This window comes from Amblyraja radiata, chromosome 15, assembly GCF_010909765.2.
Source record: "Amblyraja radiata isolate CabotCenter1 chromosome 15, sAmbRad1.1.pri, whole genome shotgun sequence".
Lineage (NCBI taxonomy): Eukaryota > Metazoa > Chordata > Chondrichthyes > Rajiformes > Rajidae > Amblyraja > Amblyraja radiata.
In genome coordinates, this window is record NC_045970.1 from 10,778,574 (window position 1) to 10,798,947 (window position 20,374).

The 20,374-nt window shown below is 45.5% G+C and overlaps 1 protein-coding gene across 5 annotated transcripts in view; it reads right to left on the bottom strand.

The window, feature by feature from the left end:
• Positions 1 to 12,679, bottom strand: part of kndc1 (kinase non-catalytic C-lobe domain containing 1) — a 192,925-nt gene extending 180,246 nt beyond the window's left edge. For 2 of the 5 annotated variants that reach the window (XM_033033634.1, XM_033033632.1), the window contains exon 1: positions 12,013 to 12,679. In XM_033033634.1, the coding sequence (XP_032889525.1) occupies positions 12,013 to 12,090 (78 nt within the window). In that variant the 5' untranslated portion in view covers positions 12,091 to 12,679. Of the gene's footprint in view, positions 1 to 12,008 lie in introns of all 5 variants that reach the window. The other 3 variants (XM_033033633.1, XM_033033637.1, XM_033033635.1) reach the window with 3 other exon arrangements.
• Positions 12,680 to 20,374: the final 7,695 nt, after the last annotated feature.

Consider the following 20,374-nt stretch of genomic DNA (forward strand, 5'->3'; position numbering starts at 1 on the left):
CCAGGTGTGGTCTCACCAAGACCCTGTACAACTGCAGTAGAACCTCCCTGCTCCTATACTCAAATCCTTTTGCTATGAAAGCTAACACACCATTCGCTTTCTTCACTGCCTGCTGCACCTGCATGCATACTTTCAATGACTGGTGTACCATGACACCCAGGTCTCACTGCATCTCCCCTTTTCCTAGTCGGCCACCATTTAGATAATAGTCTGCTTTCCTGTTTTTGCCACCAAAATGGATAACCTCACATTTATCCACATTATACTGCATCTGCCAAACATTTGCCCACTCACCCAGCCTATCCAAGTCACCTTGCAGTCTCCTAGCATCCTCCTCACAGCTAACACTGCCCCCCAGCTTAGTGTCATCCGCAAACTTGGAGATATTGCCTTCAATTCCCTCATCCAGATCATTATGGGAGAACTCTTGGAATGAACTCGTACTGTGGGAGAGGGCTTTTAACTTACCCACTAAACTAAACTTACTTACAGCGCCCAAATATACTACCAACCAGTAAATCCTCAGGATGTGGGAAGAAGGTAGAGCATCAGAGTTAGCCCAGATACTCACAGGGAGAACATGTAAACTCCATACATAGCTGACACATCAGGACCCAGGTTAGTGCATTGAAGCAGCCCTACTAACTATGCAACTGTGCTGCCAAGTCTTCTAAAAGCCAACCAGCAACACCAATAATGATGTTTAAGATTATCAAGTTGGAATTTCCAATTTCAAACTGGAATTAACCTGTTGTTTCCACCAATGGGAGAGTAGGATGAGAGGTCATAGCCTCAGAATTAAAGGACGTTACTTTAGGAAGGAGATGAGAAGAATTTTCTTTAGTCAGAGGTTGGTGAATCGGTGGAATTCATTGCCACAGAAGGCTGTGGAGGCCAAGTCAGTGGACATTTTTTAGGCAGAGATAGATAGATTTTGGATTCTTACAGGTGGCAGAGGTTATGGGAAGAATACAGGAGAATTGGGTTAGGAGGGATAGATCAGTCATGATTGAATGGCAGAGTAGACTTGATAGGCCGAATGGCCTAATTCTATTCCTATACCATATGACCTTATGACTATTCTGCAGCAAATCATTCATTTTGATGAATGAATATTACCGTAGGTACCAGTGCCTCAGAAATGGATTGATTTAAGGTAAACTGCCTAGGTTAAGCTCAGAACTGCAAAATGCTTTGTTACATGTCAACCAGATTACTCGTGTGCCAAAGCAAACTGCTGATAATGTTCTGCATATACTAATCATGCAAGCTAGAGGTACAGTTTGGAGAAATTGCCACTATCACATGGAGAGATTGCTTGAGCCTTTTCTGTTTGTCTGATGATATTAGACTGGAACTCACAACGTTGGAGTAGGTTGTTTGCTGCCAAAGGGACTTCCGGAAAATGGGATGCTTTTAAAAGTGTGATAGTGGGAGCACGATGTATGCATGTTCTTGCTAGAAACAAGGCTTCAAGGTCAGTTTATTGTCACATGTACCAATTAAGCTACAGTGAAATTTGAGTTACCAAGGGCATGGCGGTAGAAATACAAAACGCTGGGGCAAGAAAATGAATGAGATAGTTCTGGCAAATAAGATGAAGGAGATCCCAAAGGGATATTATATGTATATTAAGAGAAAGGGGTAACCATAGAGAGAATAGGATAGCTCAGAAATCAAAGTGGTCATCTATATGTGAAGTCACAGGAGATGGGCAAGGTCCTCAATGTATATTTCTCCTCTGTTATTACTGTGGAGAAAGATACAAAGACGAGGGAACTTTAAGAGACATGTGTTGAGGATAATCTAAATTGCAGTTGAAGCAGTGCTGGATGCCCGAGGGTGTATGATGGTACATAACATCTTATGGGCCTGAGGATATATCCGAGGAGACTGTGAGAAGTTAGAGAAGAAACTATAGGACCAATGGCTAAGAATATGAATCAACATCAGGCACAGGTGAGGTGCAGGAAAGCTAGAGGCTAATGTTGTGCCTTTGTTTAAGAAGGGCTGCAAAGAAAGACCTCAGAATGATAGATCAGGTAGCCTAACATCTGTGGTAGGTAAGTTACTAAGGAGAGAATTCTTATTTGGAAGGATGGGGATTGATTAGGGAAAGTCATCATGGTTTTGTATGCGGGAGATAGTGCCTCATGAATTTGATTGAATTTTTGGATGAAGCAACCAAGAAGATTGATTAGGGCAGGGAGGTTTAGTTTAGTTTATTGTCACGTATACCCTGGTACAATGAAAATCTTTTGTTGCGTGCTATCCACTCAGCGGAAGGACTATACATGATTACATTCAAGCCATCCACATTGTAGAGATACAGGATAAAGGGAATAACATTTAGTGCAAGATAAAGTCCAGTAATGCCCAATTAAAGATAGTCCAAGTGTCTCCAATGAGGTAGATGGTAGCTCAGGACCACTCTCTAATCGGCGATAAGAATAGTTCAGTTGCCTGATAGCAGCTGGAAAGAAACTGCCCCCGAATCAGGAGGTATGTATTTTGACACTTCTGTACCTCTTGCCTGATGGGAGAGGGGAGAAGAGGGAGTGTCCGGGGTGAGACTCATCCTGGATTATGGTGGTGACCTTGCCGAGACAGCGTGAAGTGTGGATGGAGTCAATGGAATGGAGGTTGCTTTGAGTGATGGTCTGGGCTGCGTCCATAATTCTCTGCAATTTCTTGCCGTCAATGTGTTCCTGAGGTAAGACTTCGTAGAGTTCTCCCTGACAACATTGACCAAGCACCGCTGATTGGAGACGAGGATTTCTAACAGCCCCTCTTTACAAACAACTTTCCTGCTGGACTCCTCATCTCCCATCATTGAAGCAGCACTCTCCAGCGATAGGAAAATTGCCCTTTAAAAGACTAGCTGCCAGGATGCAGCTACAAGGACACATGCAACAGATCAACACATCTGTACATGCTTAAGCTGACACAGCATTTCTTTTGAGGAAAGCCTATCATTTTCTATTCTTAGGATTCCATTATTCCAAAGATTGCAACTGTTGCAGGAGAATGGAAATAGCTTCAGTATATCTTGCAATTCTGTTTTGGTGCAATGTGAAGGAGAGGAACTCCAGCGCGAATGTTTTGCAGGTTCGCTATTCCATTGAAATGCTGCATATTCGCTTCTCCGCTCAAAATGCATTCTCCCTCTGGCTTTCTGATGCATTTAAATGTGCAGAGATACACAGGTGATAGTTAATCTCAATGCTCAGAAACGAATTCAATGCACAACAAACCTGCTCAATCTTTAGCTCCTTACTTTGATTTATTGAGGCCGAATAATGAACTGTAAATCTGATTGTCGGGTTATCTTGGTTGGATAGGTTTCACAAATGACACTGTTGCATGGTGCTACTGCCAGTCCATAGTATACCAAACACGGAAAGTGAAGTAATGGATTATTTGACATCAGTTAAGGCACAATTATGTTTTTTTCTCTCCGTCGAATGCTATGGCTGATTGCAACTTGCCTGATCTGTATGTCGACTAAATATTTAGGTTGGTTATATAAAAGACAGAAAATCTGCTGCATAATTTATGCCAAAACTAAAATTAAAATGTCCAGGTTTTTTTCACCTGTGATCTCCATTTTCTGGAATACTGAGAATGCATTTTAACATTGCATTAACCCATATATTTATATCATGTTGGACAAATAGGAGTGAACTCATATACACAACAAGGAACGCAATTACCTACATAATTGAATTATTAATATTTAATTGAAGTGATTTAAAATAATAAAAAGCTGTTTGAATAACCATAATAAAATGAAAAAAACATAAATGTCCATATGTGCCACAATAGGTTGAAGTTATTAATATAGCCTGTACAGACAATTTTGATTTAATAAAAATAATTATCCTAACATTATTAATTACAAATCCATTTATCAAATACAGTGCCCTAGCAGTTTAGTTTAGTTTAGTTTAGAGATACAGCGTGAAAACAAGCCCTTCGGCCCACCGGGTCCACGCCGACCAGCTATCCCCGCACATTAACACCACCCTACACCCACTAGGGACATTTTTTACATTCACCAAGCCAATTAACCTACAAACCTGTACGTCTTAGGAGTGTGGGAGGAAACCGAAGATCTCGGGTCACGGGGAGAACGTGTAAACACAGGTCACGAGGAGAACGTACAAACTCCGTACAGACAGCACCCGTAATCGGGATCGAACCCGGGTCTCTGGCGCTGCATTTGCTGTAAGGCAGCAACTCTACCGCTGCGCCATCGTAACTAGGGTTTCATCCCCACCCTCATTTGCTGTGCATGACACCATTGGTTTCCACTCTGATGTGCAGGTTACCAGGTTAAATGGTTACCGTTAACTGACCCATTGTGTAGGTGGGACATGGGAGAATCTAGGAGAGGTGAAGGGATGAAATAATGGATGGGGCAATTGATAATCGCCACTGATGTGGTGGGCCAAAAGTGTCCTGTTTCTGTCGAAGGTAGACACAAAATGCTGGAGTAACTCAGCGGGACAGGCAGCATCACTGGAGAGAAGGAATGGGTGACACTTCGGGTCGAGACTTGTTCCTTCTCTCCAGAGATGCTGCCTGTCCCACTGAGTTACTCCAGCGTTTTGTGTCTACCTTCGATTTAAATCAGCATCTGCAGTTCTTTCCTACACATTTTGGCCCCGTTTCTGTTCTGCATTCATCAAAAATGCTTATTCCCAATGCTCACTTGTTTGACACGGATTTGAAAAGGTACTTTTCATACGCCCAAATGGCAGCAAAGGAACTAATCCATTTTTATAAGTGGACAAAGTACTTTGCAAAGTTGTATATCCTTGGGCTCTGCTCTGAATAACTGTATTTATAACCACTACCAGCTGGGTTGTGACAGGAGAGAAGTTGAGTGGAAATTGTGCATCATGAACTAGGGTGCAGTCTTGAAGAAAATATTCAATCCATAAGGAGAATTTTTTTACATCTTTGAACTTGTGTATTACTCTAGTCTAGATGTTACACACATGTGCATTACATGCATGCCCCGGAGACCCAGGTTCGATCCTGACTATGGGTGCGGCATGTACAGAGTTTGTACGTGACCTGCATGGGTTTTCTCTGGGAACTCCGGGTTCCTCCCACACTCCAAAGACATGCAGGTTGATTGGCTTCTTATAATAGTAAATTGTCCCCAGTGTGTGTAGGATAGTGTTAGTGTGCAGGGATCACTAGTTGGCGCAGACCCGGTGGGCCGAAGGCTTGTTTCCGCGCTGTATCTCTAAACTAAAAAGTAAAAATACATCCAAAGCTAATGTACACTTCAGGGATCAGGTGATGCTGGAAGGGAAGGTGAAGCTCAATATTTGCAATATCTTTCAGATCTCCAGAAGCTGCAACATTTTGTTTTTCACCAGGTAAATCAGATATGTCTTATTGAACTGCAGAGAACTCAAACATAGATAATGGTTAATTCCTGCCGTCAACTTTTATGTTCTTGTGACAGTGCATCCACCACCCAAATCAAAAAACATTGCTCCAATATACTTTGACAAAAAACCATGAAAACAAACAGATACAGGATGTTTTGACCCAAATATGAGACAATCATTTCACTATCACTTCAAGTTGTCTTGAATTAAAGGGATGATTAATGGAACTGGATAGATTTAATTTCTACTAGACGAAGTGGGACCATTGGGTCCCATTCTCACATGGGAGGCCTGGTCCCACAACGCAATATTCCACCTCTCCGCTAATTACAATATTCCACCACTCATACATAGCCCCCAACTGCGCAGGCGCGGCTTACGAGTTCCCGTTGTGACGCCCCTGATCCCCCTCCTCCCCTCACCCCCTCCCCACTCCGCCCCTTGCCCCCCCCCCCTCCACACACACACACACTCACTCCTTCCCCCCCCATCCACTCTTAGCGGCTCTCCGGCGGCGCAGCCTTTCCCTCCCATTGTGACGTCGAACACACAGTTATTACTGCGCAGGTGCAGCTGAAGGGCACGGCAAGTGGAAAAGGGATTTATTAAAGCTTAAAATGTGAATAACTCTTAAAATATAACACCTATTTAAACATTAAAGAGGAGATTTATTCAGTCCATTCTTTCTTGTTGCGTCTCTTGTTGCGTTCTGCAGCTGGGGAGGGGGTCGGCTTCAGGTGGGGACTGTCAGGGGACAGTGGGGGGGGGGGGGGGGGAGTGTCCTGCATCCAGGGGAGGGGGATGGCTTCAGGTGGTGGCCAGTGGGGGGGGGGGGGGGGCTTTCTGGAGGGTTCATATGGCTGCTGTGGGCCGAAGGGACTGGTTTCCAGAGGGCTAGTTTGGACATTGTAGGCTGAATGGATTCTTGGGCTAGTCCTGCAGCTGGGGACAGGGAGGCTTCTAGTGGGGGCTGGAGGGAGCATTCTGTAGCCATGGGAGGGGGACGGCTTCAGGCAGGGTCCAGTGGGGGGAGGGGAGGGGGGAGGGGAAGCGCTGCCGTGGCCTGCCTCCGGGGGGGGGGAGGTGTGAGAGGGCAGGGGGATGGGGGTGTGTAGGCGGGGGTGGTGAGCAATCCCCCCACTCTCACTCCTCACTTCCCCAGGATCTTGAGTTTGCAGCAATCGGGCAGGCTCTGTGCTCCGGGCCGCCTCCGCGCATTGAGCGGCTGCTGGACCCACAGATCACTCCCTCACGGCCTCCAGGGCTTTATTCTCCTCGCCCCCGGAAGGGGCATTACCTTCTGGAACCACAGTTCAGTCACTCACAGCTTCTGGAGCCACAGTTCACTCACTGACGGCTTCTGCACTTCTGGGCTTCCAGTCTTCCTGGCTTGCTGACTGACTCACGCCCGGCCTCTGGGGCTTTATTCTCCTCGCCCCCGGAAGGGGCATTACCTTCATAGTGACTGACAGGCGAGAAGACCAATCTGCTGATCTCCTGATTTTTTTAAACCTTCATAACTTTTTTAATATCTCACTGATCGGAACAAAACTTGGTGGTTTGGAGCAGAGGAGAACGGTGAGTAAGTGGGCGAAAAAAATCCCAGCTTTATATACGGTAGTGTTTTTGTGCAAATTTAATTACAACGTGGTCAAGATGAGAGGATAGATAGATAGATAGATAGATAGATAGATAGATAGATATAGATTCTGCATCGTCGTAAACATTTCTATGTTTCACATATCCACTTTGATGCCCTTATGAAATTCTTCTTATGTATAATCACCTGGCCCTTTATTGTCACCTACCCATCACTTTCCCTAGCCCCCCCCCCCCCCCCACTCCCCAAATTAGATGCGAAACAAAAATCATTTTGGCTCCTCAGAGTATGACCAAACACAATTTGCCACTCTTTGCCCCAATGTCAGTGCTTACTGAGAGCACACTCAATGAGATGATTTATCTGTGCAATGCTCTCGTTGGAGGCAAAGAAATTGGGCCACGTTGTCCCGAGGCCAATTCTCACTGCGCACATCCAATGCAACATAGCCTTCCAACCATAGCACTGAACAAGAACTCAGCAAAGTAAATGAAATGCTCATCTATATCTCTGGGTCCTTCACCACCTTCTAAACTATTCGATTTTCTGGCAGTCTTCCAATCGAATGCCTCCAAAATCCTGTTATTTCAATCCCCTTTTTGTGGAACCAATCCATTGACACCACAACAACAATCCATTGACTTCCCTTCTCTCCATCCCTCCTACCATGCAATGCATTGGCTTCATATCTCCCTTTAAGCAAAACAAAACAAACATCCATTTGCTGATCGCAACAATGATTCTCTCCCCACCATCTCGAGTCCCATATGCTGTTCCAAAGTTGATCTACCCGTTCCAACTTTCCTCTCCTCTCCTCTATTTCCAACAATCTGATAACCTCATGGTAGGACTTTAGAGTTGGGGACAGAGGTGGATGCAGTTGCTATTACTGAAGAGAAGGTGCTTAAGAAGCTGGCAGGTCCGGTGGTGGATAGGTCACCTGGACCAGATGGACTGCACCCCATGGTTCTGAAAGAGGTAGCTGTTGAGATTGTGGAGGCATTAGTAGTGATCTTTCAAGAATCACTATAGTCAGGAATGGTTACAGAGGACTGGAACATCACAAACGTAACTCTATTGTTTACGGAGGGAGCGAGGCAAAAGAAGAAAATTATAAGCTGGTTGGTTTGACTTCAGTGGTTGGTAAAATTTTAGATGTATTAGACAATGATTGGAAGGACATGATAAACTAGGCCAAAGTTATCATGGTTTTGTTAAGGGGAGATCTTGCCTGAAGAGGTAACAAGCAGGATAGACAAAGTTTACTTGGATTTTAAAGATGACCTTGGATAAGGTGCCACATGTGAGACATGATATTAGAAGCATTGTACCAGCATGGGTAGAAGATTGGCTGACTGGCAGAAGGCATAGAAGGGGGCCTTTTCTGGTTGTCTTTCGATGACTAGTGAAGTTCCACAGGGGTCAGTGTTTGATACTTTTCACTTTATTCGTCAATGATCTGGATGATGGAATTGCTGGCTTTGTGGCCAGGTTTGCGATGATATGAAGATAAATGGAGGGGCAGGAAATGTTGAGGAAGCATGGAGCATGCGGAAGGACTAGGATAGGTTGGGAAAGTGAGCAAAGTGGCAAATGAAATACAATGTAAGATGCACCTTGCAGAATGAATAAAGACAGATTGCTTTCTAACTGTGGAGAGGATTCAGAAACCAAATGTGCAAAGGCAGTTCTGGTGCAGGATCCCTAAAGGGTTCATTTGCAAGGTGAGTCAGTGGCAAGGAACAAAAATGCAATTCTTGATTCCTTGAGGGGACTAGAATATAGAGGCAAGGATATAATGCTGAGGCTATATAAGGCGCTGGTGAGGCCACATTTGGAATATTGTGAGCAGTTTTGGGCCCCATATCTGAGCACGGATCTGCCTGCAATGGAGATGGTCCTGAGGAGGTTAACAAGAATGATCCCAGTTATAACTGGATGAACATATGAGGAACTTTTGATGGCACTGGTCCTGTATTCACTGGAGTTTGGAAGGATGGGAGGGGGGGGGGGGGGGGGGGGGGGGGTGGGGGTGGTGGGTCTCATGGAAACCTGCGAGATATTGAAAGACCTAGATTGCATGGATCTGGAAAGGATGTTTCCAGTAATGAGAGAATCTGGAACCAGAAGGTGCAGAATCAGAATAAAAGGACATAACTTTTGAATGGAGATGAGGAGGGATGTCTTTAAGCGGAGGGTGGTAAATCTGTGGAATTAATTGCCACAGATGACTGTGGAGGTCAAGACAATGGGTATTTTTAAGCAGCAATTGATTGGTTCTTGATTAGTAAGGGAATCAAAGGCGACAAGGAGAAGACTGGGGTATGGGGTTGAGGGGGAAAAAATAGATCAGCCATGATCTAATTGCAGATAGCCTAGATGGGCTGAATTCTGCTTATGGTCTCCTTGTTCCCAACCCCAAAACCCTCCCTACACAGGTGAACTGTGATGCTCTCTATCTGCAGATGCAACAATGAAGGCATTGCCCATTTCCAAAGCCCAGTTCTTTGCACTGATTTCCTCTCACCTGCTTATAAATGTGTCAGCATAAGGATGAGTGGCACAGTTGGTAAAGCTTCGGCCTCACAGCGCCAGAGATCCGGGTTTAAAACTGGCCTCTGGTGCTCTCTGTGTAGACTTTGCACATTCTCCCTGTGAATGCGTGGATTTCCTCTGGGTGCTCCAGTTTCCTCCCACATAGCAAAGACTTGCAGGTTTGTATGTTAATTGGCCTCTGTGTAAAATTGTCCTTAGTATGTAGGGAGTGGATGCAAAAGTGGGATGAACAGGTAATCAATGGTTGTTGACATGAACTCAGTGGGCCAAAAGGCCGGTTTATATGTTGTATCTCTAAACCTGTACCATGTCTCAACTTTATCCTTTTTTTTTTTTTTTTTTTAAAAGGACCCTCCAATGCTCCAGAACATTCCTCATTGGTAACAGAGTGCTAAAAGATATACATTTATCTGGCGAGACTTTGCAGGGCACATAATAGGTTTACTCCTCAATGGGAGTTGGGAAAGTTGGGAAACCAACTATTTTCTCAGGAACATCAGAGGTTCAGGGGTGTATATGAAGTATATCAAATTAAAAGAGGCAAAGACAGGTTAGATAGAGTCTTGTTCCACAGGGTGGAAACAGCAAATACCAGTGAGCATTGGTTTAATGTGAGAGGAAGAAATTTTAAAGGTGGCTTGAAGTTCATTTTCTTTTTACACAGCAGTAGGTGCCAGGGAAGCTGGTAGTAGCAGATAATAAGAATGTTTAAGAGGACATATGAACAATCAAGAATGCGATATGATATGATAGAACTTTATTTATCCCATGCGGAAAACTGATCTGCCAACTGCCATAAAAACACAAAATACATGAAACATGAAATTAAAATGAGGGATAGTGAATCTATGGGCCGATGGGGTTCGTTTAGGCCAGCTGTGGTGAGGATAGACATGGTGGGCCAAAGAGCTGTGCTGTTTATGTACTATCTCAGCAACTTTCCCTTTATTTGTGATGCAATGTAATGGTTTTTATATTTTCCCTTCCAAACTGATGAGCCTACTGCATTCAGTTCATTCATTGTTAATAATACTTGCAACATACTTATTTTAAGTTGACCTATTTGAAAATTCCTTGCATCATTGCATTGCGGTGTTCTTTTGAATGGCGTAGAAACTGCACTCACTCTTAAATATATCTATTTTCCCTGCTGTACTATTACAAGTTATAAATCAGATATCAGAAGGCTGTGGAGGCCAAGTCAATTGATATTTTCAAGGCAGGGATAGACCGATTCTTGATTAGTAAGGGAGCAGGGGTTATGGGGAGAAGGCACAAGAATGGGGTTAGGAGATATACCGTAGACCAGCCATGATTGAGTGGCGGGGTAGAATTAATGGGCCGAATGGCCTAATTCTGCTCCTATCACTTATGACATGATATGATGCAGCGTTATTGATTGACGTTTAGTCGCATTGCCTACAAGTGAAAATACTACTCTTTGGCGAATAAATGCAATTCATTAAAATTGTAAGATTCTGGCTGTGAAGTCAGTTCGAATCAAAGCATTAAATATAGAAAAAAATAGGTGCAGTAGGCCATTCGGCCCTTCGAACAAGCACCGCCATTCAATATGATCATGGCTGATCATCTAAAATCAGTAACCCGTTCCTGCCCCCCCCCCCCCCCCCCCCCTCCCTCCCTCCCCAATGTAAGAGCTAAATCTAACAACCTCAACCAACGAATTAAGTGTTCCTCGCAGCCTAATAACCGCTTGAGTAACTTTGTACAAACAATTAAAGTTGCATTGCAGGTTACAAGTGGCTGCACAGACTCAACCCGAGTCTAAAATATTTATTTTCTGAAATTCCGACCAACAGGAGACGGACCAGAAGCGAGGCGCGTTACAGCGGCGCCTTGCCGAGTGATCCCAGGCTGCAGCCCTGCTTTAAAGTATCCGATACACGACCTGAGCAACAGCATTCAGAGCCGGAGACACAAGGGACTGCAGATGCTGGTATCTTGAGCAAATTACAAAGTGCTGGTGGAACTCATGTGGGACAGGCATATTGTGGGGAGCGGCGAGTCCTGGCCCGAATGGTCGCCTGTCCATTCCCTCCACAAATGCTGCCTGTCCCGCCGAGTCGTCTATATTCGTACTTTAAAGTCGTCTTGTTAAGTCTCATTGTCTGTAACTCGTTCTCACCTCGCAAACAGCTACCAATGGCCTGTTTCCTTCATCATCGTCACTTTTTTTTTGCATATCTTTCATTCATTTGTTCTATATCTCGCTACATCACCGTCTATATCTCTCCCCTGTGTCCCTTTCCCCCGACTCAGTCTGAAGAAGGGTCCCGACTCTTTTCTCCAGAGACGCTGCCTGACGCCGCTGAGTTACTCCAGCTTTTTTGTGTCTCTCCTCCAGCACCTCGCTGTTTTGTTCAGCGGTCTACCCACCTCGTTTTTTTTGTCTAGCTACAGCATTTTGTGTCTATCATCGGTACCTACCTCGTCTTCCAGAAGCGTAGGCAGCGGTTCAAATTCATAGTATTCCCTTTCGTCATCTTCGTCGTAATATAGAGCCATCGCCTCGCACCGGCTACAACTGATTCTCCAAAGAAAACGACGGAGTGGAAACACAAACTGGGAGCCGAGTCTCAGGCTGTTGAATGCGGGACCCTTATTTCTTCAGTCTGTTACAGTCTGACACAGTTTCTGCTTCTCCACAGCCGGTTGAGTTGCCCGCATCGCCGCGGCAGAGGCTGGATATGCAACAGAGACCTTTAAAAAAAAAAAAAAACTTCCAAAACATCAGCAGTTCATGTCAGGCTCACTGCGCAACTTCGTGCTCGTAATTTCTTCTTTTTGTTTACAAAAAACAAAAAAAAATCGCTGCTCTGCCCAGCCGAGATTGCGGCCGTCCAAAGTGTGATTAATTAATGAATGGGAGACTGTTTTCCTTCCACCTCGCTGAAGAGCCGGCACCCGGTCAGTTTGCTGAAGCCCCGGGTCCCATGGCAACTCCTCGATACACTGGCAACCCGCATCATGTCATGTCCCCGGCCGGCCAGCCTCCGCCCGCTGCCGACGGGGGCGGACCCAGCGCTGCAGCCGCCCCGCACTCCACCCCCTGCCCGCCGGCCGCCACTGCAGCGGCTCCTAGCCGCCCCCTTATCCCATCCACCCATGCACCCAGAAACACAAACGCACAGCGCTTGCTTTTCATTCCAATGATACCCAGCTCTTTCTACAAGGCAACACAACACGGTCTGAGGAAGAAGGGTCTCACCTCATCCTTCTCTCCACAGATGCTGCCTGACCCGCTGAGTTACCCCAGTTATTTTGTGTCTATCCACCGGCTTTTGAATATCTCTCCGACAACCTTTGAAATGACGCAAAACCCCGCAATCGTTTTGAGAGCCATTCAACAAAGAGAGGCTAGATGTGTTTTATTGTCATTTGTCCCAGATAGAACAATTACATTCTCACTTGCTGCAGCACAACAGAATATGTAAACATAGTACACTATATAATAAACGAGGAAACGGTTCAGTGTATGCATACACACACATACAAACAAACAAACACACACATAAAAAATAAATAACAATAGTGCCAAAAGGCAAAAACAATTTCCCCAAGTCTTTGTCGTTCAGAGCTACAAGTGGTCAACGATAGATACGATAAACTTTATTCATCCCAGGAGGGAAAGTGGTCTACCAACATTAGGACTTGTTACTCAGCAGTCCAGAAAGTAAAGTCACCTATAACTCAATTGACCATTGAAAGGCCAAGGGCACGACCCTGCCATACAATTGGTTCACTCAAGCCTTGAAAATAAAACTGGGTTCTCTCAAGCCTTAAATTTGCTTTCAGTGGAGCGTGTTTTTTCTGTGGGCGTTGAATTGATTCGGAAGGTTGTGTGCGCACAGTTTCACTTGGCATGCAGCTGCCGGGCGTCCTCGTTTGTGTCATGTTCTGGCATCTCAACAAGTTTGCAGAGCAACGAACACGCCGTCCGCCGGGGATCCTCGTATCGTGACTGAGTGCGCTACGATTTGATCCAAACGCCGACAAATTAGACTCCACCGTTTAATTCCCCGGGAAAGCCCCAGGTAGAGCTGCTGAAAAAGCCCATCGTGATCATATTGAGTGTAAGTCCGTGTGGAGAACTGGATCAATTTGCAGGTCGAGGAGATTGTGTACTGCAGCCGGCATTTGCTCAGTGTTAGATGCGCATGTAATGATGTCATCCACTGCACAGCATCCATTTCTACCTTTACTGTTAAATACGTGTTTATAAACGCAAATAAAACCACGACACTCTCTCCACCAGCAGTTCGGCAAAGGGGCACAATGTAAAGAACGTCGCGATTCCATTCATCAACGTGTTGCTCTCAGCACCTCCTACCAGCCTCCGTTTTTACTGCTTAACACATTTACAAAAGCCTGGGTGTCCCCTCACTGAATGCAGCTCTTGTACGCAGCGGACAGAGTGCTGTGATCCCTGCCACCTCTGGGATGGGGATCAATCGGTTAAGGCAGTGTTGGGGAAGGGATGTAATAAGCTAGCCTGACACATTGAATAATACACGTGGGCTAGTGTCTCTCAGACAGACACAATATGCTGGAGTAACTCAGCAGGACAGGGAGCGTCTCTGGATGGAAGGAATGGCTGACGTTACAGTTTGAGCCCCTTCTTCAGACTTGTTACCTTCTGTGAAGGGAATGGGAGAAGCCTTCTTGAAGCTTCTGGAGGTTGCTCTGTATTTCCCATCGTGAGTGTTTCTTTAAAGTGACCAATAAAACACACAATAAAAGGGTCTTAAGTTCAGTTTCGAAATACAACACGGAAACAGGTCCTTCAGCCCACCGAGTCTGCTCCGACCAGCGATCCCTGGGCATTAACACTATCCTACACACACTAGGGACAATTTACATTTATACCAATCCAATGGTATAAATGTATAAACCTGTACGTCTTTGGAGTGTGAGAGGAAAGCGAAGATTTCGGAAGAAACCAACTTGGTCATGAGGATAATGTACAAACTCTGCACGGACAGCACCCGTCGTAAGGATTGAACCCAGAACTCCGGCGCTGTAAGGCTGCAATTCTACCACTGCGCCACCATGCCGCCTTTAAGGGTACATTTTGCTTGCCTGACTACCTATTTTCTGACGTAGTCTTCATACCATAGAGACCTAGAGAGGAAGCATATGACCGCCACTGGTAAAGTCACTTACATCACCAGGATGCAGTCTGAGGAAGAGTCTCGGCTCGAAACGTCCCCCATTCCTTCTCTCCAGAGATGCTGCCTGACCCACTTAGTTACTCTAGTATTTATGCCTATCAAGGATGCAAGACACCCAGGAACCAAAATGCTTCGTAGATGAGCAAAAAGCTTTTTAATTATAGTTTTAATGTTTAACTAGACTAAGTGGGTACCGTTGGGTCCCAGCTTTACACGGGAGCGCTGGTCCCCCAACGCAATATTCCACCTCTACACCAATTCCAATATTGGTGGCCAGTAAGGAGAGGGGGGGGGGGGGGGGGGGGGGGGCTTTCTGTAGCGCTAGTATGGGTGTTGTGGGCTGAAGGGACTGGTTTCCAGAGGGCTATTATGGACATTGTGGGCTGAATGGATTCTTGGGCTGGTGGCTCAGTCACTCAAGCCTGGTGTGCTGGCAGCTCACTCACTCATGGCTGGTGGGCTGGCAGTTGACTCACGGCTATTCCTTGAAATTCCATTTCAAGCAGGATGCAAGGCCAACAAATTCAAGTGCAGTTTCATACCATTTCAAGCAGGGTGCAAGGCCACCAAAGACAGAGAGTCGTGACCTCTTATTTTTCATCGATGGGAAAAACCCTCGGCATCTGATGAGCGGAGGGGGACTCTGAGTAAGATGGCCCAAAATCACAGCCGTACGTAGTAGCATTTTTTCTAAAATCAATATACAGCGCAAACAGGAAGTGGTCAAGATTAGACTTTTAATTATGGCGAAGGCAACACCACTTTTCAATAAGGCAAAGGCAACACCACTTTTCAATATGGCAAAGGCAATACCACTTTTAAATAAGGCAAAGGCAACACCACTTCTGCATTTTCAAACCAAACCACTTTTGCATTTTCAAACCAAATTTTCAAACTACATTTTCAAACTACATTAAGGGCACTCACAGGTCAGTAAAACCACTCACAGTTTAGTAGACATGTGTTCAGTGTTATTCACAGCTCAGACTGAGAGTTGTGACCTCTTGCTCCACAATCTTGCTGAGACTGAGGCAGTCTACATGTCCGGGTTTTATAGTCCCTCCCTCTCCCGCCAGAAGGGGCGTGGCCTTCATGGCATGATTGACAGGAGAGAGAATCTCAACATTATTTAAACATTAATAAGTCTTTTATTTTTCAAAAACCCTCTTGTCCTGCGCAGCGGAGGGGGACTTTGAGTAAGATGGCCAAAAATCACAGCCGTAGGTGGTGGCATTTTTTCTAAAATCAATATGCAGTGCAAACAGGAAGTGGCCAAGATTTGAGTTTTAATTATATAGATAACACACAATAAATGAACGAGGAAGTTATGCATTTTTCCCTTGAAAGTAAACAGCAATTTACATACTGCATGGCTTTGCAAGAGTTGTGAAATTCTTCCACTGACTGCGCCTAAATCATTTAGAAGGACTGGAGGAGAATCACATGTTTGAAATCTGTGTGAGATGTTGTGACCATACGCAAAGCACCTTGGTGACTCTGTGAGTGCCTACATGTATTTCAACTTTGAACAACAATGGGAGATTGGAGAATGGTGACTTAGGGACAAGGAAGAACTGGTTCTTGCATCCTCTCTGGAGCCCAGCATGAGCGGAGACTGCCACCCACAGATCACTGTGCAGGAAGGAACTGTGGATGCCGGTTTACACCGAAGATAGACACAAAATGTTGGAGTACCCAGATGCTGCCTGTCCCACTGAATTACTCCAGCATTTTGTGTCCACCCAACAGATCATTCTTGTCCTGAAGTAACGTTTCTGTTTCCTGGACTGTTCTGACGGTGGCTTTGTGTAAGTGCGGAGCAGGTCACCAAACTTTATGATCAGCTGGTTTCTCCAATATGTGCTGACAACAATGCAGACCCAGCCCCGACCAGCAGCAGTGGAGCAGCTGAGGGAGAGAGAAGAAGCAAGGAGGAGGCAACAGTTATCTGTACTAACAACCAGAGAACAACCTATTGGAGCAAAACACAAAGAGCTGGAGGAACTCAGCATGTCACACTGTATCTGTGGAAGGAATGGATAGACAACCTTTCGGACTGGGACCCACATTCAGAATGATTGTAGTAGTGGGGAGAAAACTGGAAATATATGTGGGGCTGGAAAAAACAGGGCAAATAATAGATGGATATAGGTCGGGGGGGGGGGTTCATTGGCAATGACAAAGGCTAAAGATGAAATGGACACAAAAGGATGAAGAGGAATGAAATGTAAAACCAGAGGGAGAGATATAGATGGAAGGGGACAGGGCTGTGGGGCAGGGGATGGGAGAATGGCAGGATAGGAGTCAAATAGGTGCACATCAGATTGGAAGGGCACAGGAAGAAGAGACAGATTCAGTAGACACCTCAATTCCCTCTTCTACTACAATTCCCACCTGCTTCTCACTGTGAATGGTCATCTCAGTGATTCCTTGAACATAATGGAGGCATAATAGGTTACCAAAAAAAATCAAAATTTCTGTTCCTATTTATACAGCCAACCATGTTAAAAATCCCCACACACTTAATTGAAAGAGTAATAGTCAGAGTAATACATCACAGAAACAGGCCCACAAAGGTGCATTCCTGAACTAGTCTCATTTGCCTGCATTTGGTCCATACCCTACTATGACATTCGTATCTATGAATCTGTCTAAATGTCTGTTAAATCTTGTATTAAGTAAGTAAGTAAGTTTCTTGTATTAAGTAAGTAAGTTTATTCACATACAAGGAATTTGCCTTGGTGCTCCGCCCACAAGTAACAATATGACATACAGTGACAGTTACGAACGACTCAGAAAACACTAAACATTAATAATAATAATAAAACATTAATGATAAAACACCATTGAACCAAGAAAGTACTAGATCAAAGGGAGGCTACAGATTTTGGCTGTTGAGTAGAGCTACTACTCGTGGATAAAAACTGTTTTTATGTCTGGCTGTGGCAGCTTTGACAGTCCAGAGTCGCCTTCCAGAGGGAAATGATTCAAAGAATTTGTGGCCAGGGTGAGAGGGGTCAGAGATGATCTTGCCCACTCGCTTCCCGGCCCTTGCAGTGTACAGTTCTTTAATGGAGGGAAGGTTGCAGCCAATAATCTTCTCAGCTGATCGGACGATTGGCTGCAGCCTCCAGGTGTCGTGCTTGGTGGCTGAGTCAAACCAGACCATGATGGAGAAGGTGAGAACAGACTCTACGATGGCCGTGTGGATTTGAACCATCCTTGCCTGTGGCAGATTGTGCTTCCTCACCTGCCGTAGGAAGTACATCCTCCATTGTGCCTTTTTGACTGTGGAGTCGATGGTAGCCCCCCACTAAGGTCCTTGGAGATGATCGCACCCAGGAACTTAAAAGAATCCACAGATGTGACTGCGGTGTTGTTGATGGTGCGTGGAGTGAGAGGAGGGGGAGCTCTCCTAAAGTCTACAATCAATTCCACTGTCTTAAGAGCATTGAGCTCTAGGTTGTTGCTACGGCACCAGGAAGCCAGCTATGGCACTTCCTGTCTGTAGACAAATTCCTCCCCATTCTGGATCAGTCCAATCAGGGTTGTGTCATCCGCTTGACGGAGGTGTCTGTGGAGGTGCAGTCGTTGGTGTAGAGAGAGGAGAGGAGAGGAGAGTATGCAGCCTTGCGGTGCTCATAAGCTGAGCGTTTGTGGGTCAGAGATGTACTTTCCCAGCCTCACATGCTGCTTCCTGTGTGTCAGGAAGCTGGTGATCCACCGAGGGGTTCAGGCACAGTTAACTCGGAAGGTTTGAAGCGTAGTAGCTCTGGCACAATGGTGTTGAATGCAGAGCTAAAATCAACAAGCAGGATCCTCACATAGGTCCCCTGGCAGTACCCACTTCTACATTCCAGGTACTCACCGCCCTCTGTGTAAAATAATGCCTCTCAGGTCTTCAATAAAAATTGTGTGTTCCCTTAATGCCTGCATATCGTTGTCTGTCCAACATTGTGCCCTGCCAGTGACAGCTGTGTAGCTAGTGAGAGTGAATTGACTTTCAGCAGAAGAGGTTACATATATATATTTCCAGATTGTTCTCAGAGATGTTTGTACTGATGTCTTTAATATCCTCTTATGTCAGTGGCAGTAATCTAGACTGGCCAACATGAAATGGGGGCCCAATGATTTATATTTCTACCTTGAAATTTGGATTCCAAACGATAACTTGTTGGAACACATATTGGTAACTTCTCTGGTACAATGTTGAACATTGTTAAGGGCCTGTCCCACTTATGTGTCCGTGGTCGCGTTGAGGCACACTGGCATCGTATGGCCGCATGGCGCCGGTCGCACTGAGAAGCGCAAAGGGGTGTGGAGTTGTGCGCGACATCGCGCGGGGCTCCGAAATTTTTGTAGCAAACAAAATTTTTGCGCGTCAACGGCCTGTCGCGTAACTGACGGCAAAAGTGGGACAGGCCCAAGACCCTGGTGCGACACAACGTCTCACCTCCAACAGCAGCAGAAGCAGGCAAACGATCGCCGAACTCGGCCTGGGGCTCACGGCCGTTGCGGTCCGGATCCGCCCACACTTCTACTCCCAGAGCGGGGCCAAGAAAATTGAAGATAGACATAAAATGCTGGAGTAACTCAGCGGGACCGGCAACATCTCTGGAGAGAAGCAATGGGTGACGTTTCGGGTCAAGACCCTTCTTTTCAGACTGAAGAAGAGTCTTGACACGAAACATCACCCATTGCTTCTCTCCAGAGATGCTGCCGGTCCCGCCGAGTTACTCCAGCTTTGTGTCCATCTTCAAATTACGTCACGCGCTCCAGACGGCTGTGAGTACGCATGAAATCGCGCGCAACCTTCGCGGGACCGTTGTGCCTCAACGCGACCACGAGGTTGCGTAATTTGCATGCCAAGGACTTGTACGTGGGACAGGCCCTTTACTCAGAGACATACACAGCAGCATCGATAAAAAAAAGGCTTCCACATGTGCTGTAATAAAAGTTGAGATGTTGGCCATCAGAACCTGTGGGATGCCAGGCTCCATAAGTTTCATATTGGAGCTAGATGCCATCTCAGAGTTGGAAAGAATGGGCTCAGAACTCTGTGGAATGGAAAAAATAAACGACTTAGTGATCAGGAGGGCATGTCACAAATCTCCAAAAGCTTCCTGACATTTCACAGAGATACATCCAAGAATGACCTGCGCATTTCATTTGCATGATCATCAGTTTTTTATGTGAGGACTTCCCCACTAAAGTCCTCACCTGAATCCCATCCTCAGATTAGTCGGGTCGTGGGTTATTCTTAACCCTCGGCCATCAGCCGCCAATGCAACATGATCTGTACTAACCTTGTCTCTCGATTTCCCTCCAATGTTAACAATTTCCCAGCAACAAATCTAATGGTATTCACATCGTGGAGTGTCCTCTGTATCACTTTCATTCTGATTATGGGCCAATGCCTGGCCTGTTCAAACTTCTTACTTATTTTAAAGGAGAGCAATGTAAATAAATACTTTGGTGAAATGAACGTGGTGAGTAACAAAAAAGGGGATGTCTATTTATATCATCCTCAGCTTTTAAAAGAGAGCTGTGGGATGTGAGGAAGCAAAGAGTCTATAATTGAGTATGTTTCAGTGCCTTAAACAGTCATTTGAATATTA